The sequence below is a fragment of the Branchiostoma belcheri genome, unplaced genomic scaffold (assembly GCF_001625305.1).
Source record: "Branchiostoma belcheri isolate BF01 breed outbred unplaced genomic scaffold, Haploidv18h27 scaffold17, whole genome shotgun sequence".
Taxonomy (NCBI): domain Eukaryota; kingdom Metazoa; phylum Chordata; class Leptocardii; order Amphioxiformes; family Branchiostomatidae; genus Branchiostoma; species Branchiostoma belcheri.
In genome coordinates this window covers 419,061-445,244 of record NW_017803157.1, presented here as the reverse complement: position 1 = coordinate 445,244, position 26,184 = coordinate 419,061, and the positions used below count along the sequence as shown (strand labels likewise).

At 42.5% G+C, this 26,184-nt stretch overlaps 4 protein-coding genes across 4 annotated transcripts; 3 read left to right on the top strand and 1 right to left on the bottom strand.

Annotated features, from left to right (window-relative positions):
- Positions 1-722: 722 nt before the first annotated feature.
- On the bottom strand, positions 723-4,433 carry LOC109466700 (uncharacterized protein MG039 homolog). Its single transcript, XM_019764454.1, has 7 exons — positions 4,366-4,433; positions 3,428-3,563; positions 3,229-3,299; positions 2,680-2,837; positions 2,273-2,391; positions 1,746-1,953; positions 723-1,465 (listed from the first exon to the last, which is right to left on the bottom strand). Exons 2-7 carry the CDS (start codon positions 3,561-3,563, stop codon positions 1,234-1,236), a joined length of 924 nt encoding a protein of 307 aa, XP_019620013.1. The 5' UTR covers positions 4,366-4,433; the 3' UTR covers positions 723-1,233.
- A 1,891-nt stretch (positions 4,434-6,324) lies between these two features.
- LOC109466558 (hydroxyacid oxidase 2-like) lies at positions 6,325-11,483 on the top strand. The gene is made up of 8 exons (XM_019764291.1): positions 6,325-6,502; positions 6,717-6,868; positions 7,575-7,827; positions 8,683-8,840; positions 8,990-8,994; positions 9,796-10,077; positions 10,777-10,846; positions 11,373-11,483. The coding sequence occupies exons 1-8, from the start codon at positions 6,348-6,350 to the stop codon at positions 11,474-11,476; spliced, it is 1,179 nt and encodes a 392-aa protein (XP_019619850.1). The 5' UTR covers positions 6,325-6,347; the 3' UTR covers positions 11,477-11,483.
- An 891-nt stretch (positions 11,484-12,374) lies between these two features.
- Positions 12,375-16,673, top strand: LOC109466682 (cytochrome P450 2U1-like). Its single transcript, XM_019764423.1, has 7 exons — positions 12,375-12,720; positions 13,615-13,757; positions 13,994-14,204; positions 14,639-14,922; positions 15,215-15,409; positions 15,885-16,020; positions 16,447-16,673. Exons 1-7 carry the CDS (start codon positions 12,375-12,377, stop codon positions 16,635-16,637), a joined length of 1,506 nt encoding a protein of 501 aa, XP_019619982.1. The 3' UTR covers positions 16,638-16,673.
- Positions 16,674-17,843: 1,170 nt separating this feature from the next.
- On the top strand, positions 17,844-26,056 carry LOC109466729 (FAD-dependent oxidoreductase domain-containing protein 2-like). Its single transcript, XM_019764488.1, has 14 exons — positions 17,844-17,976; positions 19,039-19,166; positions 19,501-19,703; positions 19,916-20,065; positions 20,418-20,509; positions 21,014-21,150; positions 21,540-21,654; positions 22,091-22,318; positions 22,904-23,070; positions 23,641-23,746; positions 23,983-24,110; positions 24,565-24,675; positions 24,885-25,041; positions 25,526-26,056. Exons 2-14 carry the CDS (start codon positions 19,043-19,045, stop codon positions 25,635-25,637), a joined length of 1,830 nt encoding a protein of 609 aa, XP_019620047.1. The 5' UTR covers positions 17,844-17,976; positions 19,039-19,042; the 3' UTR covers positions 25,638-26,056.
- The last annotated feature ends 128 nt before the right edge of the window (positions 26,057-26,184 follow it).

Here is a 26,184-nt window from a genome sequence, read left to right as displayed (position 1 = left end):
CCTAATGGCTAAGTTATTAATGTCAAAGATTAACGGTGGCATCAGTCCAAATGATATACAGTTTTAGACCCGGACACTAAACAAGGATACGACTTTCCTCAAAACAACATATTAGATCTTTACAGTTGTACTAGTAGTATTGAGCTACGGACACAAAAAAACCCACCTGTTTATAGATTGATCAGTAGCCTGTGGAGAATGCTGTCAAGCTTGACAATGCGTTAGGACACCGATGGGGACTCCTGAACCTGATTTATTGACAGATAATGAGCTGACAAGGTTTGTACGGCGTTTGTTGGTGTTTTCTATTGTACCAAGGACGTTCTAAGAATGTCCTTGATTGTCCCCACATCACACGTCACTTCCTGTATATGGTTCCTGTCACGTTTATCCCGAAGGCATAAGGGGCCGTCAACGACCTTCGGACATTGGCCTCATCCTTCAAAATTGAGAGGACATCGTCCGTCTTACTGCCGTATGTATACGTCTTACTGCCGTATGTCTTACTGCATGTATGTATACGGGCGACCGCTGTTTTTGTTTACATCACATGCATGCAAATTATTTGAAGACATATGCAAATTATTGGTCGGCAAATCAACCGTCACCCGCTTTTGCTTACCTCTCGCTGGCCTTGACGTCCAGCCGGTCGAAGGTTGACTGGATATTAACCATAGTCACCGAGAAGACAGGACTGACGTACCCTCCGTCGTACATGAGGCAAGGACAGTATGTACCTGAAGTACGCGCTTTTTGTCAAATCTTCTAATAGCTTACACAGAATCGAACGTGTATTACTTTGCAGAAGACGTCCACCAATCAGAAGGCTCCATTTCCCATCGGTTTATCATCATCAGGCGGTAACCTTAAAAGTAACCGACCACTTTTTGGACCGTACCATTATACAGGGGAAAGGACACTAACAGTAGTGTTAAGACCTGTTGTATTTATCTAGATTTTGCAGTGCCAGTGTTTGTTTACCATAGGACAGACACCTTTGACACTTCATGGCGCAAACAATGTTATTCTTTCATATCCCCTCTGTACAACTCCTCAAATAACATCATCCAATCTGTTCTCAAATTTGATGTAATCTTCCGCAACAGATTCTTCCGCAATATCAGGATCTGTCATATTTCTAACTGGTGTTATTACGTGCATTTCTATTTGTTGTATGTTTTCTTCTATTTATATGGGCCAAGGATGCCTGAAATAAAGAAAGATTATGATGAACTACAATTTTGCCACCTTGTCAGCAAACCCAAGCCTAATCAATGGATGTGTAATACGATATGACACCCCGTCCATTTCCACAGTATCTTGTGCTGTTTTTCTCATGGTTGGCCTGTGTTCTGGGTATGTGATGGAAGGTTGTGATGTTGGGAGGGAGTTGGCAACACGTCTGGCAATAGCCAGACAGGCAGAGAGTCCTGTGGATCGGATCCCACCAACGGTCACCCATCCTCTGTAAGGTCAAACAACAGTTACATATCATTGATACAGCAGGACTCGAAATATACTCGGTGCATGTGCACCTTAGTCAGCCCATGCAAATTTGGCTGTGCACCCAATTTTTTTTTCTGATGTTATTGTATAGTAGAATACAGCATGTTCTTGATATTTCTTTATACATGTATATCTTTTACTAGTGTTGCATGCCATTATTATAGTCTACCCCTGGCCAGAATGTACCGGGGATATTTTGGTCAGGGGTGGATCCCAGCCTGCTACAACAGACTTCTCACCTGTCCTTGTCAACAATGAAGTGATAGTCCTTTGTCTGTGTTGCTGGACGGAGCCCTGCGTAGGTCACTACAACTGGATATTCAGCCAACTCGGGAAGGACAAAGTGAGCGTATCTCGTCAGCTCGTCAATGACTTTCTGATGAACTTGTGGATTCTCCCTAGTTTCCTGGTCCTCTGCTGTAGGCCCGACCACAATGTTGCCGTACACTGTGAATGGAGTTGTCAAAATGTTGCCCGGATGTAAGTGAAATGTTACTCCAATCATCATTGCATTCAATACTAGTATTAAAGGGTTAAAAGGTCTTAGAATAACAGGAAATGTTGGTACACATTTAAAGGGATATTAGACATTCATACTATCAATGTTTTGGGGCTATTTTAAATGCGTGTAGTTTTAAAATGATGATGGGAAAGAAATGACTGTAAATGTCAGTTATAATATCAGACAGATTTCCTCATCCAGAATATATATTTTTTGTTTTGCAGCCCTGGAATTAAACTGGATGCCTTTAAGTTCTTTCCTTACCTGATGGGAAGACCAGAACACCTTTTGTCCTCTCTGTTGGGACAGGTAGGATGATGGAGTGGAGAAGACTTGCAGCTGAGCAGTCAAACACTGCAAACTGGCCCTTTCTCGGATGGATCCTAGAAAAATGTGCACATAGAAATTAATCAGAAAGTTATATCTTGTCAAGAACATCACTGACTATATGTCTAGAATTTGTTCATGTAAGAGGACAATAGCACAACTTCAAAATGCCAAATAGAATTTAAAAAAACACCAATATAACGTTAGACCAATATGCCAGATTACGGAAATTTGGATTGAATAGAGGCCTATTTTTTCAGCAGTTTCAGTTTATACTAGAATGTTGTTTTAGAGCTCTGTGCCATCACAGCACATTAAAAGAGAAAAAAAATAGGCTACTCTACCGAAAAGGACTGGGCTGGTTGATGGCTTCCACTATGTCGCCCTGGAGACCAGCACAGTTGATGACAACTCTGCTTCTGATTGGTCCTCTTGAAGTTTGAAGCAACCAATGGCTGACTCTTTCAAGATGCCCTCCAAGCACCTTGCAGTCTCTCATGATCTGCAAGCAAGAAAGAGGTAATAGCGGAACATCTAATGAAAAATATTGCATGATAGAAAATAAGTTAGAAAAACAGATCTAAGAAGTTTTTTCACAACCAAGAAGTTTAATCAGCCGATGTTTTGGTCACTGCCTGTCACCTAGCTCAGGGCAAGTCTGACTGGTTCACATTGCACAGCACAGGTGCTTTCCCAAATGCAAAGATATGAATAATTTATGTTTAATGTCTACTCGTTTTGAGGTCTCATGAAGACTAACCTACCTTTAAGTTTCTTTAAAATCCATCCATAGCTTCTTAAGTTATCGTGCTAAAACACATTACATGCCTGTAGACAATGTACCATTAGGCTTGCCCCTGAGGTGTCGCCAAAAACAGCATCAGTATATTTACCTTGGCCCCGTGTTGCCAGGCTTTGTGTGCCAGTGTGACAGGTATGAGCCATGGGTCCACGACTGACTCCCCTGTTACTATTAGGCTCGCCCCTGAGGTGTCGCCAAAAACAGCATCAGTATATTTACCTTGGCCCCGTGTTGCCATGCTTTGTGTGCCAGTGTGACAGGTATGAGCCATGGGTCCACGACGGTCTCCCCTGGTATCACCATCGCTCCGACTGCAGCTGGATTCAGGTGGGGCTCTCTCCGCAGAAGATCCTCCCTCGAGATAAGATGAGCACCTGTCACACCGTTGTTGTGGGCAGATTTAAGTAACAAAGGTAGCTTGGACATCTGTAAAAAAATGGGATAGCTTCAAAACAATGGCTCTTTCTTCGCACACAGGTTAATAGTAACTACCGATTAGATTTCCTACGAAAGTAACAATATTGCCCCAAATGCTACAATTTTCAATAGTTTTCAATACCTGATCCTGATTCCAGGCCACAAGTAAAGCCCCTCTCTCTTCAGCAGGCAGGTTGTACTTGGTGTAAATGTCTTTGTTCAGGATCCTGGCATCCTCTAGACACTGGTGTTCAATGGTACTTGGGGTAGCATCAAATCCAGTATGCACGATTCCACTATGGTATAAAGCAACGTTAACACAGGTAAGGAATTGGCTAGCCTGTGTATACAAGCTCTCGGCTGGACGTTAATGACCCCCACCCCAAGGGCGGCAACCTAGGGCGGCGGCCGCCAGGAGCGCGATTTAGTCAGGCTAAGGAATTGGCCAGTAACCAAACTTTATGGTTTTTAGGTACATATATAACATGAAAATCACTTAAGATGCCAGGCATACACACTAATCTAACTGCTTAAAGCTTTATGTAACGTATACTGTTTATGACAAGGACAATGTGATGACAGACCCCACCCCTGGTAGGCAAGTGCCTCCTAGCAGAACGTACAGAAACTACACTGAACCTCTGGACAAACATATAGAAACACCAGTGCAGAAACACACAAAGACAGACAGACAGATGGACACACACACACACAGACTGAAAAAGATATAGTTCAAATTCACTCCTTTGGAGATGAAATCATATGTACACAAAAACTAATAAAAAGACTGTGAAGAATTCTACTGACTTACCTATTTCCTGCGCTAGCCTCCTGCACAAGTTGACTGTTCCGTTCACACAGCACACATTTCAAACCACGTCCTGTTAGTTCATGAACAACAGCACATCCCACAACACCTCCACCGATGATAGCAACATCATAGACAGCAGTAGTACTCATGATGGTCTGCAGTTCAAAATACAATTAATATTTGTACAATGTTGACATACAGTACTTTATACCAACATTAGGGTACATACGAATCAAATTTTCAACGACCACTGTTACTTTCATCAGGATACTAATTTCATCCTTGTGTACCCTTTGTGTTGGAATAAAGTTCAGCATCGTACTATGATTACTTAGCGTGGGTACCATCATGCCGAGACTCCCATACTCGCTTCCCTAAGACATGTATGCAGCAACTTCTTTTACCCTTACCAAAACAGCACATGGCCAGATGGACTTTTGTACTGATGGGTCATCTAGTGGAAGAGGCTCCGCCCAGCCCTCCCCATGTGGCCTACCTCATTATGTGACATTATCACCAAACCAAATAGATACAAGCGTTTCCAGACTACTTCTTAGGGAAGCGAGTGTGGGAGCCCCAGCATACAAGTAGGATGGTACCCAGGTTAATGATTACTACCAATTTAACACAGATGAACTTCCATGACAACTAATCTATGTACATTGAAAAATTTTTATGACTTTATTATCATTAATAGCAATAGCAAGATTGTGGGGACCAATCTATTAAGGTAAAGCATGCAACACCTTGATTAACTCATCATGGTGTTTTAATTAGATTAACACATTGATGATGTTCAACTTCCTTCTATCACATGCACGCAAGGAGGTACTCAAAAGCACAAACAGAGAAATTTGTACCATCAAAATCACCAAACACCAAAAACCTCCTTGTTATTACATGTTTATAGTCTTTTCAGAAGGAAGCATGTTGTTTTTCCTCTGTGCCTTCTTCCTCTTCTTCTTCAAACAAATAAGGTTATTGACCTGAACCAGACGTCTGTCACCATGGTAACTAGTGTTGGGTTACATCATGTTGCAATTTAATATAGCAGGAGGGATTTAGACTCCTGTATAAAGTTATATGGATGTGTTTCGTTTCCATATGTGAAACTTATGCATTGCTTTGCAAATGCAACACTTATAATTATCTGCTTCACTGAAAAAAAGGCGCAGTGTAGGTAACATTTAATATTTATGACCCCATGATGTCAGAGGTGAAATCTAATTGACATACAAAAAGCGATCAGACAACTTTCATGCAGATTAGGGCCAATCCACCGGGCGGATCAGCACTGAACTCAAACACCACCGATGGTAGGTATATAATGATCCGATATAAATTCTAGATTTCCTAAGTCAGTCTACATAGCCTGGGTGATCGATCCTATATACCCAATTACTTTTTATGGAGCAAGCACATGTATGGGAACCCCGGTATACAAAATAGGATGGCACGTAAGTCATTACCATGATTTCTATGTTACAGAACAAATGGTGAACTATAGTAGTCAACTAATATAAATAGTTAGCCGTGGCGACTCTAGTACTCTTGACTCGGCTCGGGCTTGTAACATGTTAATGCAAAGACCGAGTCTGTATTAGTCATAGAGTTGCAAGTTGTCACTCACCAAAACGTCCTTGAATGACAGTGAGCGCATTCAAGGTGCAAGCTGATCCTAGCTGCTCTTGCCTGATTTATAGAAAACGTTATATATATGTGCTGAAAGACAAATTTGTTTCTTACAACTCACGTTATTTGCTGGGCCACTGTCACACAACCTTTGGACAGCCTGCACTTGACCGGTTGAGGTCAAAGGGCGGAGGTCAAAAAGTTCCAGGTCCTGATTATACAAATAATGTAGTCGTGCAGCGGACTACAGCGTTACGGCCACACCCTGACCCGCCGCCGAGTTTGCTTTTCAATGTACAGCAGCGCCTCACAAAGGATAACATCGGAATTTGCAGTGTGAGTGTCACAGCATGATGGCGGAGGCGAAAACAAGTCCCCCACCACGGCGTTTGGTTGATTTTGAGGCACTGGCAGAGAGGAGACTCCCAGAACTTGTGTACAACTACTACCATGGCTGGGCAGGCGACGGGCAAACCGCTAAAGACAACTGTGCCGCTTTTAAAAGGTACTGCAGTCACACAGACAGGAAGATTCTTCTGACACACAGACACTCACACAGAAACACACGTGGACTGTGACACACACACACACACACACACACACACACACACACACACACACACACACCATACTCACACATACTTAAACGCACATACTGACACCACATTTACTGCCAAGTATTTTGTACTTTAATTTTCGTGTTTTTAATTTTCTTCCAGATACCGCCTGTTAACACGCGTCCTACGGGATGTGTCTAAACAAGACACGTCTATAACGGTGCTGGGGAGAGTACTTGACCTGCCTGTTGTGATCGCGCCTACAGCACAGCACGTTTTGGCACACGACCACGGGGAAAAGGCAACTGCCAAAGGTGATACCAGTAAAACGTGATAGAATATCCAGAGCTCCCTAAACAGCTTCAAAACCGCTTTAATACAAAATCTTGTTGGGAGTGACTTGTTCGCCACCCTACCACCACTCTCACATTGGCGTAATGCTGCAAGCCTGTCGTTATTTTATCGCTATTTCCACGGAAAATGCTCCGCGGGACTTCACTCGCAACTTCGAACATTCTCTACAAGGACACGTCTTGCCACTTCCACTGAAGAAAATCACAAACATCTGTCCTTACTGGCTGTACAGTAACCCAAAACATTTTGAGTGGCCTTGAGCCTTGTTTTGAGGTGAATCATGAAGTAAATAGGTAATATTTGCCTACCTCGGCCGAATTTCAGATAACAACAAAGGCATGCAATGTCTTATGATAGACTGCAAAAGTGCATTCTCATCCCATACTATATAGTTTGTGTGTAAGGTAGAATAGCTATAGTATCGTAATATTTGGTATATATATAAAATGTAGATGCCAGATGGCAATAGATGGCATACTTTGTTTTTTTGTACAGTTCTTATGAAATAATAAAATCTATAACCATGAAATCAATATTCCAAGAAAATCTCTGGAATGCAGTAGTTTGAAGTGTTTTACACCATTTACGTATTACGTATACTTAATTAGAATTACTTTTGAAAGTTCTCTCAGTAAAATGAGCGCAACGTGTTTTCTGGTCTTTCAGCTGCAGCTTCTATGAATGTCGGGATGGTGGTCAGTAGCTGGACAAGTTACGGCATCGAAGAAATCGTGGCTGCCGCGCCCGATGGAGTCAAGTGGTTTCACCTGACGCTGCAGAAGGATTCGGCTCGCAACAAGGCTCTCCTTGCCCGGGCAGAAAACGCCGGTTGTACGGCTATAGTTCTGACGGTGGATCAGCCTGTAGCTCGGCGGTTAAAACGTACGGGGAAGTTGGCAGTCACGCCTGACACATGGAGGTACTTGGACAAGATCGTGGACAAGACACTTGTCACCATTGATGTATTGCTTCCACTTGGTTGGCTTTCTTACCTTGCTGATTGTAAATGCATAAGCACGCTTTTAAGCACTGCATGGCCCTTGCTACGATGAACAGTAGATAAGGGACGAGTATAGTATTTCACCAAATGGGCTTTACACTAGATACTTGCTCCTAGCTTGTCCTATTTTTGGTGCCCATGGTCCTAATACGCGTGACTTCACCAGGGCTGGCTATTACTAATATTTAGTAAACAGGCGTCCGTGTCAAGTGTGCACTGCCCGTAACTGTTAGTGGGGTCGTATGGCGTCATGACAGACCAAGAGGTCCCGGGTTCGAGTCCTGCCATGCCACCGATCTTGTGTCCTTGGGGAAGGCACTTTACACGACTTTCCTCACTTTACTCTGGTAAAAATGATTATGTCTGTTCTCCGTTCATGGGCTTGTTTGCGTTGGTGCCGGCATAAATATAAGTTGGAAAAAACTTGAGTGCGCCGTCGCTATAATAAATGTAATAAATATTGAAATAGAAAAAGCTGTTACTCACTGCAGCCTGTTTGGACAGCCGTCCATCCGTCCATCCATCCATCCATCCATCCATCCATCCATCCATTTGTGAACAGGTGTAAGTTGGTTGAGTGGTCGCTTTAAACACCCATTCAGTCTGTACATAGTTAATCAGATTGTTCATAATTCCCATTTTTACAAGGTCATCCTCAAGGTAGCCTTTGGTTAAACGAGTGTCCCCTGCGTTAGCTGTTATTCAGAGATTCCTGCAAATTGTGAACAAAAAATCCTCTTGACAATTCTTATATTTGTTTCCCAATTTGTTCAGTCTTCCCCATATGACGTTTGACGATGCTCCTGACAGAGGCACGGTGAGCTATGGAGAGTACATCTACTCGTCCATGAAACAGCCTATAACGTGGGACGATGTTGAGTGGACAAAAGCCAACACCAGTCTACCAGTCGTCCTGAAAGGGATACTGTCCGGTAAGATGTTACATCTATCACTTTTTTTCGGTTCATCGTATTTTCACAATTGTAACGTCTGTAATATCATACATAAATTATGCAAGTTAGTGGTACATCACCGAGGTGTCTTTCTCCTTCGATAAATTCTGTCTACTTTGCAATTGTAGGGATCGTATGGCCCTTGGGAAAGGCTCTTTACACGACTTTCCTCACTTCACTCAGGTGGAAATGATTACCTACCTTCGGTTAGGGACATCCCTCGGATAAGATATTAAATGGAGGTCCCGTGTTTGTGGAGAGAGACACCCCACGCACGTTAAAGAAACCACTACACTTATCGAAAAGAGTAGGGGTCCTTCCCGGTGTGAATGATTCAAACCTTACAGTCCGGTCTTACGCAGCTTGTACTTACATGTAAACTAGTGTGTTAGGCGAATGTATTACCGGTTATGCGAAACGAACAAACAATTTGGCTTAATTGCAGATATATAACAATCAATTTTCCCATCACATTCTATGTTTAACAGACAGCTGGATGGAGTCCCTGCAACTGCAAGTTTTACTTCAAACACTCTGCGTAGTTACCTGTTCACAAAGTCGGACATGTTACATTTCATTTCTTCCATGAGCTCGTAACTAGTATTCCTGCTGCTAGAGTATTGCTTTGTGATAACCGACATCCACTACCTTCTCTTACACTATTGTGCATTCTGTCATCGGTCAGATAATGCAACACACACACGCACGCACAGAGAGAGACAGAGAGACGGAGACAGAGAGGGGGGGTTCTTCAGATTGACGTTCTCCCTGACGTTGTTCTTCAGATTGACGTTCTCCCTGACGTTGTTCTTCAGATTGACGTTCTCCCTGACGTTGTTCTTCAGATTGACGTTCTCCCTGACGTTGTTCTTCAGATTGACGTTCTCCCTGACGTTGTTCTTCAGATTGACGTTCTCCCTGACGTTGTTCTCAGATTGACGTTCTCCCTGACGTTGTTCTTCAGATTGACGTTCTCCCTGACGTTGTTCTTCAGATTGACGTTCTCCCTGACGTTGTTCTTCAGATTGACGTTCTCCCTGACGTTATTGTTCTTCAGATTGACGTTCTCCCTGACGTTGTTCGTGCTGTTGAGGGAAGGCTGGATGTGTACATGGACGGTGGAGTGCGGACAGGAGCCGACATTTTGAAGGCCTTAGCTTTGGGGGCCAAGTGTGTGTTCGTAGGAAGGCCTGTGTTGTGGGGCTTGGCATACAAGGCAAGGGCTAGCTTCTGAAATTTTCTTGAGTTTGAACTCTAACTCGCCTTTCCTAGGCAAACCTGGAAAGGCGAGTTAGTACATTATTTAGTCTTCGAACCATCCTTGAAACTCCAACATCATTCCGTGACAAGCCTGTGGCCAGGTGAGTGTTCTTAATGGATGTTTCATGTATACACAACACCAAAGACATGTCAGGAATAACACACCTGTGCAAATATCGTCTGTCCTTCTGATGTTTTTATCTATCCGCTAAACATGACCGCCTTGCTAGGTCAAGTGAACTGCGGACGGAACAAAGAGTGTGAAGATAGTTAAAGCATGTTCAGTATCTCCTGGCGTTACATATGGAAAGTCACATCCCTGCTGTTGACAGTAGAAGCTAGACTGGTTCACAGAAGAGAGTGAGATCCAGAGAAAAACTTTGAAACAGACCTGAGTCAGCTTATACACAGATTTGCCCTATGTGGCAAAGACTGTCATTCTTGTATTCAGTTCCGCCATAGCAGAAGCTGTAGGGTTGATGACATAAATTATTTTACCACGGTCAACATTGACCGAAGGAAGCCATGTACATGTAGTAGCTATCGGTCATATCTTTGCACACATTTCAATTATCGGATCTGATACTATAGAGATGAGGATGAGGCCAAGAAGTAATGGTAATATAAACAAATACATATTATCCTTTCTTTGCAGGGAGAGGAGGGTGTTCGACAGGTGCTCCAGATACTGAACGATGAGCTACGTGTTGCCATGGCTCACACAGGTGAGCGAACACGCATTGTTTTAAGACAACGGCAGGGTTTTGAATAGTATCATTTTGACCCAATAGTATGGCAAGTGTACCGGTGTCACAGCGATCTAGCCCCACCCCCGCGACTTCGCCCTCCCCGCTAGAGATTTGCCCATCCCCCACCTCGACAGCCTTTAGCAATTTCCTCCCCGCCCCCCAAAAATTAGTTGTTTCCTCGAAAACTCCCGTTTGAGCATTTCCAAGCGTTGTTGAGCATAGCAACACGGGAAACTGCATAGTTGCCGCGTTGATGGAGAACAAGTTGAGAAAATCAGTCTGTAATCACCAACGTTAAGTACAGTAAAATTCAATATTGGACAAATCATGGACAATTATTTTTCTGAATCGCCATGTACGTACATTCGTCTAGATATCCATCATTCTCAAGAAACATCTATACCTACTTACTTTGCTTTACTTTACTTTACGTTCTTTCTATGACTTTTCAGTATCTCTATCAATAGCTAATCACAATACATTTATTATACATTTCCCGCAGGTTGTTCCAACATTTCTGACATCACCCCAGAGCTACTTGTACGCGAGACCTGTGCTGGTTGCCATGTTACAAGCAAGCTTAAGATTTGTGAAGATAGAACGTGAAGTTCACAAGTAGTAATATAACGGCCGGTGTTGAGCCAAATCCTCGAGCTGCCCCATACATGAGAGGTCAGGTGTTTAGGGCTAGGGTTAGGGTTAGGGTTAGGGTTGGTATTAGAGTTAGGGTTAGGGTTGGGATCATTGTTCGGGGCTAGGGTACCCGGTAAAACTTACGATTGGGTTAGATTAGGTTTAGTCTCCCACATCACGACTAAACCCCCCCACCCCTTGTCCCATAGCTAGTCGATAGCTATAGGGGCAGCATAGCGTTAACATTAACATAATATATAGCTGATATATATTTATATAGTTAAGTGACGATGACTGTGAAGGGTGAGTTACTTTTGTTCATTGTTCTAACGTGCAGCAATAGCAACATGGATATATGTAATCATAGAAACTTTGAAAACAATTATAATACATCTGTAGCAATGTACCTGCAAACCTCAACTTCCTGTTCAAAATATGACAGCTTTGATGAGAGTAATGGGAATTTGTGGTAAATGTTAAAATGTAGTCTCTCTGCTTGTATTAAAATGTTATTAATTAATTAATTAATTAAAATACATATATATAGTTCAGTCCAAGAAGTATTATTGTGTCATTATTCACAAATATCATTTTATGCTACATGTACTTATAATTGTTTTTTTTGTCATTCATTTTTAACGTATAATGTTCATGCAAGTTACCGTTGTTATAATTCTAAACTATAGACATTTTCCTTCCTACAGTACTAGAGCGTCTATAGCATAACGATAACATTTTGACTTGTGAACTTCTACTTGGAGTAAAAACGCACTCCTATCTTCTGGCAACCTTCATTTTACCTTTGACCCATTGTTTATAGCATAGCCTTAGGCAAGAAACGTACTTTGAAGTTGGGACTGTTCGTGCCAAGATGGTGGCGTGGTTTTCTCCCCTGACTTGGGGCCTGATAGCCGCCGTTCTAGTTCCCCTCTCCGTGTACTTTTATCTAAACCGCCGCAGAGGTACCTTCCCGCCCTCCCCGCCTGGTAGCTGGCCGATTGTCGGGCATCTGTTCGCCTTAGGCCGAGAACCCCACCTGCGGCTGACGGAGTGGAGCAAGCGGTACGGCGATGTGTTCAGCATACGGCTCGGGATGGAAGACGTGGTCGTCTTGAACGGAGGGAGGACCATTAAAGACGCTCTGGTGGAGGCCCGGCATGCCTTCTCCAGCAGGCCGAATGTTTACATACTCGACGCCATCACAGGTTTTGGACAAAGTAAGTGTTTAAAGCTAAACAAGTGCTTTTTTAAAAAAAGCTGACGTATGCCGGTGTGGTGTTTTGGCACAACAAAATCGTATGCAACAAATGTGTTTTTTCTCTGACTGAAGTGATGATATGACCTTTGTTTGAAATCTAGCTCCCCTACATACACATATACATTTTCCGTCAGGATGCAAAGGACTATGACAGTCTATCTGGTCACAGGTTCAACAGTGCAGGGTAGTTTGGGAGGTGACAAATGAAAGACAGGGCCCGAGGGCATGCACACGGCAGACTGCTCAAGTACAATGGGTATTGGCATTATGATAGGTCATACAGAGTACACTTGGCATGTTACAGCGTACAGTGAGTGAGCATTGGGGTAGGTTACACAGATGTCACCAGGCACTTTACAAACTCGGAGGGCGCATTCACTGACAAGTGTTAAAGGCATCCAATGCAGTTTTCAGGGCTTGGAAACACGATTTTTTAAAGTCAACATTCTAGTCACTTATCTACATACTGAGTTAACACTTTCCCAATGTATAGTGACCCACATGGAGCAAAAATACCCACTGATGGAAAATGGTTACTGGAATGGCCCTTGGCTGATTTTTAGCGTACCACCAAGAAAATAAAGGACTTATCTTGGGACTTGTTTCTGCAGTTTTAAAAGCCCAAAGTATTAAATACTGATTGAAATGTGCTAATGTGAAGCAGTATGTGTCAATATCACAAAGATTGCCTTCTAGTATTCAGAATACAGAATTTCGCACCAAGGCCGACTTGGTGGGAAATGATATAGTATCTACACCTGACGAAAGCATGTGTTCCACGAACTCTTAGTACCTAATAAACTGCTGCAAAGACGTCATATGTTGACGATCTAATTTCTTCAAAATTCACCAGGTATTGCTACGGCCAGATGGACCGACGAATTCGCGCAGCGCAGAAAACTGTCCTACAACATCCTGAAATCCTTAGGAATGAGACTCAGCCCTGGTCATGCCGAGGACGTAGTCAAAGAGGAAGCGAACAACCTCTGTCTAAAGGTGGGTTAACGTTAATTATAGCTAACACGTTATATAGCATGTTGGAAGAGGGGAAAAAAGAAATACAACCAAATTGTCCTAGCACATGGTGAAATTAAGCATGTGTGAGAACACTACTACTAAGCCATGACCTTATGTTTAACTGTACACATCTCCAAATAGGAACGGTTTTGAAACAAATGTACACTGTACTTGTATTTGTGTTACATTGAGAGTTGCGTTTCTGCATTTTACAGATACAATCATACAACGGTGAACCATTTGACATTGTGGACGTATCGAATGCCGCCTTTTCCAACGTGGTGTGCTCCATGGTTTTCGGCCGCCGATTCGACTACGACGACCCCAAACTGAGCCAGCTCCGCCGTAATGTGAGGAACATAGCGAGGGCCATCAGTAGCTGCCAGATCCTCAGCCTGTTCCCGGTTCTACGCTTTCTACCACTCGGTAAGAGATCCTTATCTTCATTATGATCTTTCTTGTTAAAGATATATGTACAATGCTGTGTGACCGCAAGACTAGATTGTTTGTAAGGTTTGGCATTCTTTACTACTATATTATTTTTTTTGATTAACACTCTAAGAGGTTTTTTTTCAATACTAGTAGTAGAAAGTAGAAAAGGAAGTCTAGAAACCTGTCCATAAACACAGTTTGCATGTGTGATTCGGTACGTCTGTTAGTTCTGTACAAAACGAATGTTTGGATCTTTCATCACAAGTGCACTTAATACATGTGCTTCTCGATAGAAAGGAGCTAAGCTATCTACATGTCGATAAGCAGAAACCCTCATAAAACTTAACGCTGGAAACAACGATTCCAAATGCCTATGAAATAGCTTTGACGTTTAGTGTACTCTTTTTTTTTTTTTGCATGTGTCCCAGAGAACCAATCCGGTCGTAAGGCAATAAAGCTCGCCGGGATGCTACTGGCGTTCATCCGGGAAGAGGTAGTGGAACACCGCGCCTCCCTGCAGCCGGCCAACCCGCGCGACTTCATCGACTACTGCCTGCTGGAGCTGGACAAGCCTCGCCCCGCCGGCGGCTTCACCGAGGAACACCTGGTGTACTTCGTGGCCAACCTGTTCACGGCGGGGACGGAGGGCGGCAGCATGACGCTGGCCTGGGGAGTTCTCTACATGATCCTGAACCCGGACATCCAGACTAAGGTACGAGAAATCTCCCCCTGGCGAAGGTAAACAGATTTCACTACATAATTATGAGGAAAACATATTGTTTTTGCTGTGTTTCTTCTTCTTCCTCTTCTTCTTCGCCAAATTAAACAAATTACATGTAGGTAAATGACCACGACCAAGTGCCATGCAGAAGTGCGTTTAAGAGAGTTCATATGTGTTAGAGTAAGAATAAACAAAGCAGTAGTTTGTTAAGCTGGGCCATGTGAAGGTAAACATAATGCATTTGCTTTGCAGATGTTTTATTAATAGTTCGTATCTGTTACAGGTCCAGGAGGAGTTGGACCGTGTGGTCGGTAGAGACGGCGGAGTTCCCTCCATCAGTCACCGCCTGCAGCTGCCGTACGTGGAGGCGACTGTCCTGGAGATCCAGCGGATCCGCCAGGTCATTCCTCTCAACCTCCCTCACGCCACAACCACGCCTGTCAACTTCCGCGGGTACGACATACCGGCCGGGACACAGGTTGGTAGTTACTAGCCTACGTCGCTCACTTGTAGGGCAGCGAAACCGTCTCTCCCCGACAAAACTCCATCAGCCGCAAAACTGTCCCTCCGCGGTATAGTTACAATAATTAGGAAACACTGGCTGAATTTTATGGATGGCATCCTCTGAACATCCCCAAACTAGTGCGCGTGAGCGAATAAAAAAAATTCCAGATTAAAAAATGCTGCTAAACCACAGGAGTATAAAGATGGTGTTGTATTGTACTGGTGACAGTGGAAGACAGACGAAAAATGTCCAGACTATGCATGATGTACAAAATGACATGGCTGGCTATACAGATACAGAATCTGGTGTGTTACACCGAAGGATGGTTATACCGGCTATACAGATACAGATACAGAAGCTGGTGTGTTACGCCTAAGGGCTGTTATACCGGCTATATACAGATAGAGACAGTTGTTTGGAGTACCGTATATCCTCTGTTTTGTTGTAGGTGCTGACTAATCTGTGGTCGGCTCACATGGACCCGGAAGTCTGGACAGATCCGGACATCTTCCAACCTGAGCGTTTTCTGGACCGGGAAGGACGAGTCATCAACAACCCGGAGTCGTTCATGCCTTTCTCTGCAGGTAACTGACAAGAGAAATAGGTAGACATAACGTAACTAAGGTTCAACATTCCTATAGGATGGTGTGTTACACCGAAGGGCGGTTATACCGGCTATACAGATACAGATAGGATGCAGACTAACCTTTTATGTTTGTGTGTATCATCAAGCAATCAAGTAACCCGTATAAAATTCTAACTTATATGTTTTTTTTTTATATTGAGCATAATAATTCTGAAAAGATCGATACTCTATAGATGTCTGTTATTGTTGTTGAGGTTTATGGGGTGTCATAATATAGAGATGTCTATATTTCAGATGATATCAGTACCTGCTTCCATTTTACATGGTGTATATGATTTTACATGGTGTATATGATTTTCTAACGTTCTGTTGTTTACATTGAAAGTGGAGTTAAATCTGATTGACACTACGTGTTTGTGGACAGGTGATCGGCTGTGTCTCGGAGAGAAGCTGGCCAAAATCGAGCTGTTCCTGCTGTTCTCTGCTGTGATGCAACGCTACCGGTTCACAGTGCCGGAGGGTGAGCCCAAACCTTCAACGGAAGGACGCTGTGGATTTACCCTTACCCCTCCTCCGTTCCAGCTGTGTGCTAGCCCTCGATACAATACGCAATAAAATGGCTAAAGATGATGTCACAGAGCAGGACAAAAGTTTCCCGACATAAATGAAAGACCTTTATTAGTGTATGTTTATGCTCTTACAAGCCAAGTACAGGTCATGAATAAACAGGGAAAAGGATACAGAAACGCAATTATAACACTTAGATTATACATACTAATGTGATCTACTATTTACAGGTTCGACTTCTTCTCGCTTCTTGAGGCAGTTGTAGATGTATGAAGCTATATAATGATACATGGTGTGTCAAGGTTTATGGAATTCAAGGAATGCGAATTTTATGTTTCTTCTAAACGTCTCAAGCTGGGGAATTTATCTATTATATAAGTATAGAAGGAATCCCTCTCATTTCTATATAATGTACAATCAACTACAAAATGACACTCATTATGTTACCTTCAACAATGTGTTCTGTAAACACCAGACTGATAATACATTTTATGTCAATTCAATGGATCTTTTGTACACTTGTTATCACTAACTGACATATTAGACATGTATATGCAAGTAAGGTAAAGTTAGCTTCTAATACACAATGAATTTTCCAGCCGGTAAATTTATACTGGCACCAAGAAAAATTGTTTCTTGCCGTTGTTTCTTTTACTAACAAGGCGGTTCCAGGTTTATTGTGATATTGTTAGTTTTCTTTCTAGAATGATTGTTATTTTATAAACCAAACTCATAACCACAATCAGTGAGGGCATACTTGACTATGTACGCTACTGAAGAGAAGTGTCTTTAATACTCCAAAGCGACTAGAGTATAGCACCTGCCCATGGTTGAAATGGTTTTGAATACCAACTACGTGACAGCCCCGCCTAAAAGGACCGGATACTAGTATGCGTCATATCCTGCCACAGAGTTACGTCAATCATCTGATAAGACAATAAGAACACAATGTATGATTTAATGATCTGAAAGTGACAAATAGTGACCCTCATTATCGCACTCACCGAGCAACAATAACCTGAAATCCACAAGTCTAGCTCCTGTTTACTCCTAGCAGAATAGAATGACTTTCTTAACTTGATGTCTCGAAGATTATTGACGGTTGGCGTGTGACCCTGACTGCCGACTGACGACTTGACTGCAGAATCCCCGCATAGTTTATTGTTCAGTGACTATGTGACCTCGGGATACGTGGACGCTTGGATGCACAGTGGTACGTGACTTGACCTGCCAGTGGCCTGTGACGAACACGCCACAGTACAAATTGTGTTACACAATCACTCTCACTGACTAAGGATACCTTGCACATAGAAACTGCGGGTGCCTATGCGTACAACCGGACTGTAAGGTTTGATCCACTCACACCGGGAAGGACACATTCTTTTTGGTAAGTCTGTAAGGCCACACCGATTTAATTTTATGGATGACATCCACGCGCGCATTGATTTTCACCTGATCTCCAAAAAAAAAAGAAAAAAAGATCACGTCTTCCGAGGCTCTGGCCTGGCTCTAGGCCTAGGTAGTCCATGGTGGTAAGCGACAATGAAGCCGGTGGTAACTCTGGAGGACGGCACTCAGGCTACCGAAGCTCCACGACTCAAGAACTCAGTACATACGTACAGTGCCGATTCATAAATTCCGCAAAAAGCCAGTATGTGCCGGCCTGTCGTATACATGTACGTCGCTATGTAATGCGCCAAATTCACAATGCCGGCTTTGTATTACTGTGGTTTAGTAGCATTTTTATTTTTGGCCGGATTTTTTTTTTCGCCCGCGCGCACTAGTTTAGGGGTCTTCAGAGGATGTCATCCATAAAATTAAGTCGGTGTGGCCTAACGTGCTACCCTGGAATCCACCGCACCGCTACGGGGGAGTCTAGCCCGGGGGGAGTTTGGCTGGCCGTACAGTTCTAGGCACAGCACACGGACAGTCATCTTCGACAACGAAGGACTACCAAGAAGAGAGATAGGTCTAGGGCCGGACAAACACCTCGGGCTCAACTCCCCCGTAGATAGATAGGCGGCCGAAGGAAAACGGCTAACGGCCCGATACTAGTTTGGCATCCAGGGTAGTAACGTGCTCGAGGTGTGACTCTCCTCAAGCACGGGACCTCCGGTTTTACGTACCATACGAGAGGACGTCACTACTGAAGCTAGGTACTAATTTTTACCCGATTGAGCGACGATACTTGACGTAATCGGCTATTCCAAGATCAGGATGTGCCAATGGTATCCTGCACTGGTATATCATTCTCACTAAATATTCATTGCACCACCAACTTTATGCCCAAAATTGCCATAAAATTTACGTTATTGCACTTAAAATAAGCGATTTAACAAGGTATATATACTTTATACAATGTCGATGATCGAGGTGAGGCGTGTGTGCCACAAGAGTGGCTGAGTGAGGCACCAGTGTTTTGACAACTTTCTTATCTTTGCTCCATCAGTAGAATGGATGTTACCCGGTCACGTCACGTACTGGCCTTGACCTGCTTGGCTGGTTTGATCACACTGTCACCGGGCCAAGTTTCTATGACGGGGAAAGAGCGCCATCCAGTGGAGTCTGAGGATACAGGTATGGGGTTTTCCCGTTCTAGACCAGGGTATTGTACGAGAAAACTACCTTCAGGAGTGTTACATTCCAAACATGTGTTTGAATCTGAAATTCGTTTTAACGGTGTATCCTAGCTGGTGGCTAAAGACCCACTAAAGCGCGCCAATTTAAAATGTGCTCCCGCGAGAGCGTAGTCTCGTCGAAACTCGCGGGATCGTGTACGAAAACAAGGACGGAGGCTGGACCAGATTTCCCGGCCGCAGAGGGTTTCACGTCACGGCGTACATGTAGTAGTAACGGCAATGTAGGTTCCGTTGTTGATATATGATCATGACATTAAACATAATTTTGGCAGGGTTCCCCTCTGCAAAGTACCATGACTACATCATAGTGGGCGCAGGTCCCTCCGGGCTACAGTTCGGGTACTTTCTCCAGCGGTCTGGGCGAGACTACGTCATCCTAGAGAAGGGGGACTCCGCCGGTACCTTCTACAAAACGTACCCCCGTCATAGGAAGCTGATCAGTATTAACAAACGATACACAGGCAAAACGAACAAGGTAAAACATAATACATGTTAAAATCCAACGCTGGGTAAATAGAACACATGATCAAGTTACACAAACATGTAATCATGCTGTTTTTGGTCGTTTTTGAGCTAATTTTGCCTGAATTGTATCAGATAATATAGGAACAAATAGTTCTCCTTCAAAGTGCGATACTTGTAATGTGAAATTAGCACATATGTTGGTAACACTATTCATGTCATCAGGAGTACAACTTGCGTCATGATTGGAACAGCCTACTCAGTGATGACGAGACTCTGCGCATGACACGGTACTCGGAAGAATTCTTTCCCAGTGCCGACATCTACGTGCAGTACCTGAACGACTTTGCAAGAAAACTGCAACTTCAGATACAGGTGAGCTTCACCATGTACCAAAGCGGTCTGTAATCTTTAGCCCCTTTAAAATCAAAAGACCAACTCTTTTTAAATCTACTATCATGAAAGTTCATCTGTGTTGGTAGTTACATGTTTAAAGTTAAAACTTTTGGTCCAACACAAAAAATTCTCTCACCTAGAGCTTTCGACCGGTCACTCTGGTCTTCCTCAGTAGACTGACCCAGTGAGGCTTGTTAATGTGTCGTGACATTCATTTAGGCCCTCTAGTGCTATGTCAACGTTGCAGCTAAAATTGCATACAGTGTATTCATAGTTGATAGGAAGTATGAAGGTTGTTGTTATTTTATTCACCTCCCAATGTTACTAACAGTACGGAGTCAACGTTCAAAGAATCTGGAAGACTGGCAAAGACGAAGAAAACTTCTACATGCGAGATCAAAATGGCAATATCTTCACTTGCAGGTCGGTAAACTTTGCCGACTAATGCATTTAATAAGAATAAAATAAAAAAAGTAAGCATTTTCATGATAATGTATACGTGTTGTTGTAGGACACAGGCATTGTGGAACACGTGTCAGTGCAGCATCCTTATCCAGTGCAGCATCATTACATAAAAATGCTATGCAATGTAACGGTGTCTGGCGAATGTGGGATAGTGTAGACATTATGTTTACCTTCGCAGAAGGAAAATATATTGATTTTGCTATGTTTCTTCTTCCTCTTCTTCTCCAAAGAAATAATGTCAATGACCTGAACCAGACGTCTGTCACCATGGTAACTAGTGTTGGGTTACATCATGTTGCAATTTTACAACAGGTGATATTTAGACTCCTGTCTGACCATATAACGGTATATGAATATGTCAGGGTATGAATTAACAGAGCAGATCATGTGCGAAGGTAAAGATTTTGCATTTGCTTTGCAAATGTAACCTTTCCAGTTTTAAACTTGTATTTGGCTTTACAGGTACCTGGTAGTGGCGACGGGGATTTGGGTTCCGAATGAACCAGACTTTGTGGGGAAGGAACACGTCATCGGTTACGAGAACATGTCCTTAGACCTGGACCGGTACAGGGGAAAGACCGTCCTTATTCTGGGGAAAGGTACGTTGGGGTTTATTTGTTTATTTAAGGAACCTTAAATTAGTGACAATATAATACAACCACTACTCTTCCTCGAGTCCTGTTACATACATTGTAAAATACAAACATTGTAACTCCTACTGGAGTACGACTACTTTCAAAAAAGGTATCTTACTAACATTTGTCATCTAATAATGATGATAATATAACATTAGAAACGTCATTAAAGTAACTTTGCACATTTAACGTCAATAAATAACCCAATTAAACAATATTACATAAAAATGTTAGCCTGATCATGAAGGAAGACCAGTGACTGGTCGAAAGCTCTAGCTGAGAGAACTTCTTTGTGTTGGATCAAAAGTCTTACCTTAAAACATGAAATCAGTTATGGCTTTGCCTCTATTTAGGCAACTCGGCTTTCGAAACAGCCGACTACATCCAGCCCGTGACTAACTACATCCACCTGTTCTCACGTTCGCGTGTGAAGCTTGCGTGGGAGACACACTATGTAGGAGACCTCAGGTACGAGTTTCTGTTTATTGCCCTTGTCAGAAGGCTATGAAATCGGTTTGGGTATGGTGGGAGAGACTGTGGATTTATGCGGCATAACTCTTGACGTCATGGATTCATGATTTTTGGAAGGCAGGTCACGGTTGGGTAGACAATACATGGTCAAGTTCGAACATGGGCCTCGTCCCTACGTCACTGCAGTGGACTTTTTTGTGTTTATGACCATGGTGTGTTTTTTCTTGTTAGCGGGATAACTCGAAAATCTGTAAACAGATGTTTATGATTTTGGGTAGGCATGTTACTGTTGAGAAGACCAAGGTCAAGCTGCTTTGTACGATTTTTTATTTTTTATTTTTGAAAAGGACGAAAATTCATACGCGCTCGTGACATCCACATAATCAAATCAACATGGCCCAATATTAATGTTAGGAAATATGTTATACTTCAGAGCTGTCAACAACGGATTGATCGACACGTACCAGCTGAAGGCTCTGGACGGCGTCCTGTACACAGACATCAACAACATGCAGGTCACCAAACATGGCGACCAGTTCAACATCAAGCTGTTGAACGACACAGAACACAGGGGCCTGCACGATAACTTCGCAGCCAGGGCGCCGTATGACGTCATCATCCGGGCACTTGGCTTCCATTTTGACGACAGCATTTTTGACACGTGAGTAGAGACATTCTGCATATGAACGCTAACCGATTTTCGTTCTTAGCCTCCGTAGCAGGCTTATAGAACTGGGGGTTTGGTGGTCTTCGGCTGTTCTCTGATCAGCCCCCAAAACGGGGGTAATTCAACCAGGCCGGGTATATTGTCTGTATGCAATCTTATAGTTTTTGGCATGCTATGGAGGCTATTTCGTTCTCAGCAATCCTGGGCCTTCGAAGTTTAAGTTTAATTTTAGACCAGCTATACAGCAATGAGTTGAACATAAACTACAACACTGCTACTTTAAAACGTCTGACAAGGCGAAGAGACGAAAACAAGTTACGCAAAAGCTAAATATCTACATCTATTTTGAACTGGGCCAAACCCTATACATGGGGCATCCCGCCCAGGGTTTTGACAGAAGCGGCCAGTGGGGTTAGGGTGCTCCTGAAAGTGATAAAAAATGGGAAAAAGTGAATTGGTATTGAAATGGTGTTCTATCTAATGGTGTTCTAACAAGTAAACAGTCAGTGCTGTGTACAGTCTGCCCCGACTAGTCGATGACTGGATGACTAGTCGACTACTTTTAATTTTTTTTTTCAGGAATATCATGCCTAACCTGGGCAAGGGTGAGAAGAAGAAGTATCCTGCTATCAAACCTAACTACGAGTCCGTTAACGTGAAGGGGCTGTTTTTTGCCGGCACCAACACTCATTCCCTGGACTTCCGCAAGTCCGCTGGTGGATTCATTCACGGGTTCAGATACACGAGTGAGTAACTATCATGAAAGTTCATCTGTGTTGGTAGTTACACGTTTAGAGTTAAAACCAGATGACAAGTTTTGGAAATACATGTACTAAGAAAAACTTCCAGAAAAAGATCAACAACAAAATTTTAATTTCTTTTCTTCTTTAATTGCTCTTCTTCTGGAAGTTTTCTTAGTATTTCAAGAAACGTTAGAGACATATGATTGCCTCCCCCCATATAGATTAAGATATAATAAAAATCCCAAAGCATTTCTAAGCGATATGGCGTCGTTTTTTCTAACATAAACTATCAAAATGTGTGTTGTGTTTTTTACTACCTTTTACAGCTCGTGCTCTCCATCGACTTCTGGATTGGCGAAATCACAAGGTGACAATGAAATAAATGCTTTTCGTGATTTATGTTTGTACCTTTGCAAACTTGTCTTTTTATACGTCGGAAAAAATTTACGTTAAATTATTAAATATCAAATCAATTTTCTTATACGTTGGATAAATCTATTGTAGTTTGTTTCTATGAAAAATTTTCAAGTACTATCTCTGTTGTATCTTAACAGATTACTTGGCCCTCTACAGTGCTGCCTACTACCCAAGTTATGAACACGCTTCTGAAGAGAATGAACGAAGCCTCTGGACTGTACCAAATGTACAGCGTTCTGGGGGACATTATCATTATCAACGAGTACGTTACCTTTGACTTCAGTAAAATGTTGAACTTTATTCCAACACAAGGGTACACAGAGATCAAATTTTCGCCTTCAACAGGATAAGTAATGGCCAATCACTTCAAAATGTGCAATCCTCCTTGTGTTGGAATAAAGATCAACATTTTACTATGATTACTAGTAATTTTTTTACCGACACAGATGAAATTTCATGATAACATGTTGACTTTGGTGTGTGTATCATACATTTTAGCGCGTCTGGCTCTGTGTACTTGGAAGAGGTTCCTGTTCAACTTCTACCACAACTAGAGAAAGTCACTGGACATTCTGCTCCCAACAAGGTCATTGTCATGGCAATGGAATTCGGTAAAAACTTTTCAGGTAAAAGAATTAATCTCATCCATCATCATTATGCAAAGACAATTATCAACAAAACAAGAGTTCCACGATCCCATACCTTCACCAAATAATGTTAACCGTTCCAACTGACGAAATGATACATTTTTTTCATTGATTATGAAAATACGATCCTCATTTCATTCCCATCATGGATTATATCAGTTACTATTCTCCATCTAATGACAGCCTTATCTTAACAAAAATGCTACTTTAGTACTTCCTCATAAATTATGCAAATGAGGTCATATGAGGTCATTAAAAAATTAAGTATGTTTATTGATGTTCACCTTCACTTAACTTCCAAAAGTATAAAATTCCCGGCAGTTGCCACTATGAAATTAGAGCAATCTCCCATTGATTATGCAAATTATGTCGTGATTTACATAATCTATATCTTCAGATGTTCCTCTCGTTCTAAACTACATGTTTGTCCCAGGCCCTGGTACGGACCCACTACGACACGGAACTGCAACGGCAGTACCTAAAGACGCGCACAAGGCAGGGTTCCTCCACCCTGTACTGTACTACTATTCTCACTTACCCTCAGGTACATGTTATCATTCAGTAGGATCATTCGTCGTCTACTGTTTCTGAAAAAAAGTCGAACCCAATAAGCTAGAATCTAGTGTTAGTAGTTAGAGTAGCCGCATACTATATTGTTATCCATTGTCCATCCTTTATTTTCATGTTACATGTACTTGCAATTACCCTACGGGGAGGAACTGGCGATAAACTTTAATTTCCTTTATCCTGTAGCTGACGACATGCTCCACCGCCCCCCGGGATGGATCCTACCCCGCCCCACCAGCCTCCACCACGTCATAGAAGACTTCCTGTTCGACTTCAGCTCCCCAGTGAGTCACGTCCTGCATCTCAGGCGGTTCCTAGACGGCGTGTTCGGCTTGGACACAAGGTATGTTGTTAGAGCACGCCTGTTATGTTACCACAGTAATGATGACAAAGAATCGTAAAATGACTCAAATGTATCTGGCAACACAAAATATAATTGACTAAATGCTAAAAACTGCTAACATAGATCTATTCAATTTCACAGAATGATTCATTTTGTACATGTTATCTTTGTATTTTGGAACGCCCATTGGCAGTTTTAATTTTTTTGTTATTGATTGTATTCTTTATCAGTGGTGAGGCTAATATTAGCAGTTTGAGTTTTCTACCACTGTGACTATACTTTTGTTGGACAAAAATAAGAAAAACGTAAAATGTTTACAAGATAAAACAAGCCATGTTTTGAAAGCTGCAGCTAGTAATCTTTCCACCAGCAACAGCGATGTACTGTGAGTAGAGAGTGTGTTTACTTAGTCTTTCACACCCAGCATTCAGTTCAATGTCAAGTTCGAAATAGACGAGGCTGTTGTCAAATCTCTCCTTTACAGGAACTACTTCGCCGAGTCGTGTTTCCAGATGGCGATGACTCACAGAAGTGTTCCCAAGACCTGCCAGGAACAGTACCTACGCGGTGAAGGGTTAGCACACATTAGGACGTAGACCAGTTCTCAATCAAATGTGCGAAATGCTGTCGCCACTCTTTACGAGTAGACATGAGCCAAATCACGGACCTCATCATTGCCTTCTTCACTTTGCCACTACACTTACTATGTTTCACGAAAAATGTACCACAACACTACGGTAACGTTGGTCGATGACTTGGAAGAAATTATAGCGGCTGGTTTGGAGAGATGTACACTGTTACAAGAAGTACAAGTAAGCTAGATGCCAACACCCCTCCACACCGAATGTAATAGTCTAGTCATGACTATTGAATAGTGTGTGTGCCCTGAAGTACGCGAGATCAAGTAATAAGAACGTCTTCACCATCCGACATGGGGCTGAGCACACGACTTCCTGTAAACTACTAACACTATGGAATACAGCTCTAAAATGCACTGGATCCGTCTCTGTCTTATGACTGCACAAACCAACATACACCTAGTACATTGTATAAAAAAGTTACTTAGTGTACAAAAAGAAACATTTTTTTATTAAACAATATCACTCATGACTAGTCTAGTTTCTTACAAATATAACTTTAATT

Excerpts from the sequence above, each read along its gene's own strand:
- LOC109466700 (XM_019764454.1), bottom strand. The coding sequence starts at position 3,563 with ATGTCCAAGCTACCTTTGTTACTTAAATCTGCCCACAACAACGGTGTG. Across the intron at positions 3,300-3,427 it reads CGGAGCGATGGTGATACCAG|GGGAGTCAGTCGTGGACCCA; the intron begins GGGAGACCGTCG and ends TAATAGTAACAG. Across the intron at positions 2,392-2,679 it reads AACCAGCCCAGTCCTTTTCG|GATCCATCCGAGAAAGGGCC; the intron begins GTAGAGTAGCCT and ends ACATTTTTCTAG.
- LOC109466558 (XM_019764291.1), top strand. The coding sequence starts at position 6,348 with ATGATGGCGGAGGCGAAAACAAGTCCCCCACCACGGCGTTTGGTTGAT. Across the intron at positions 6,869-7,574 it reads GGAAAAGGCAACTGCCAAAG|CTGCAGCTTCTATGAATGTC; the intron begins GTGATACCAGTA and ends CTGGTCTTTCAG. Across the intron at positions 10,847-11,372 it reads TGTTGCCATGGCTCACACAG|GTTGTTCCAACATTTCTGAC; the intron begins GTGAGCGAACAC and ends CATTTCCCGCAG.
- LOC109466682 (XM_019764423.1), top strand. The coding sequence starts at position 12,375 with ATGGTGGCGTGGTTTTCTCCCCTGACTTGGGGCCTGATAGCCGCCGTT. Across the intron at positions 14,923-15,214 it reads ACCCGGACATCCAGACTAAG|GTCCAGGAGGAGTTGGACCG; the intron begins GTACGAGAAATC and ends TATCTGTTACAG. Across the intron at positions 16,021-16,446 it reads GTTCATGCCTTTCTCTGCAG|GTGATCGGCTGTGTCTCGGA; the intron begins GTAACTGACAAG and ends GTTTGTGGACAG.
- LOC109466729 (XM_019764488.1), top strand. The coding sequence starts at position 19,043 with ATGGATGTTACCCGGTCACGTCACGTACTGGCCTTGACCTGCTTGGCT. Across the intron at positions 19,167-19,500 it reads AGTGGAGTCTGAGGATACAG|GGTTCCCCTCTGCAAAGTAC; the intron begins GTATGGGGTTTT and ends TAATTTTGGCAG. Across the intron at positions 19,704-19,915 it reads ACACAGGCAAAACGAACAAG|GAGTACAACTTGCGTCATGA; the intron begins GTAAAACATAAT and ends TCATGTCATCAG.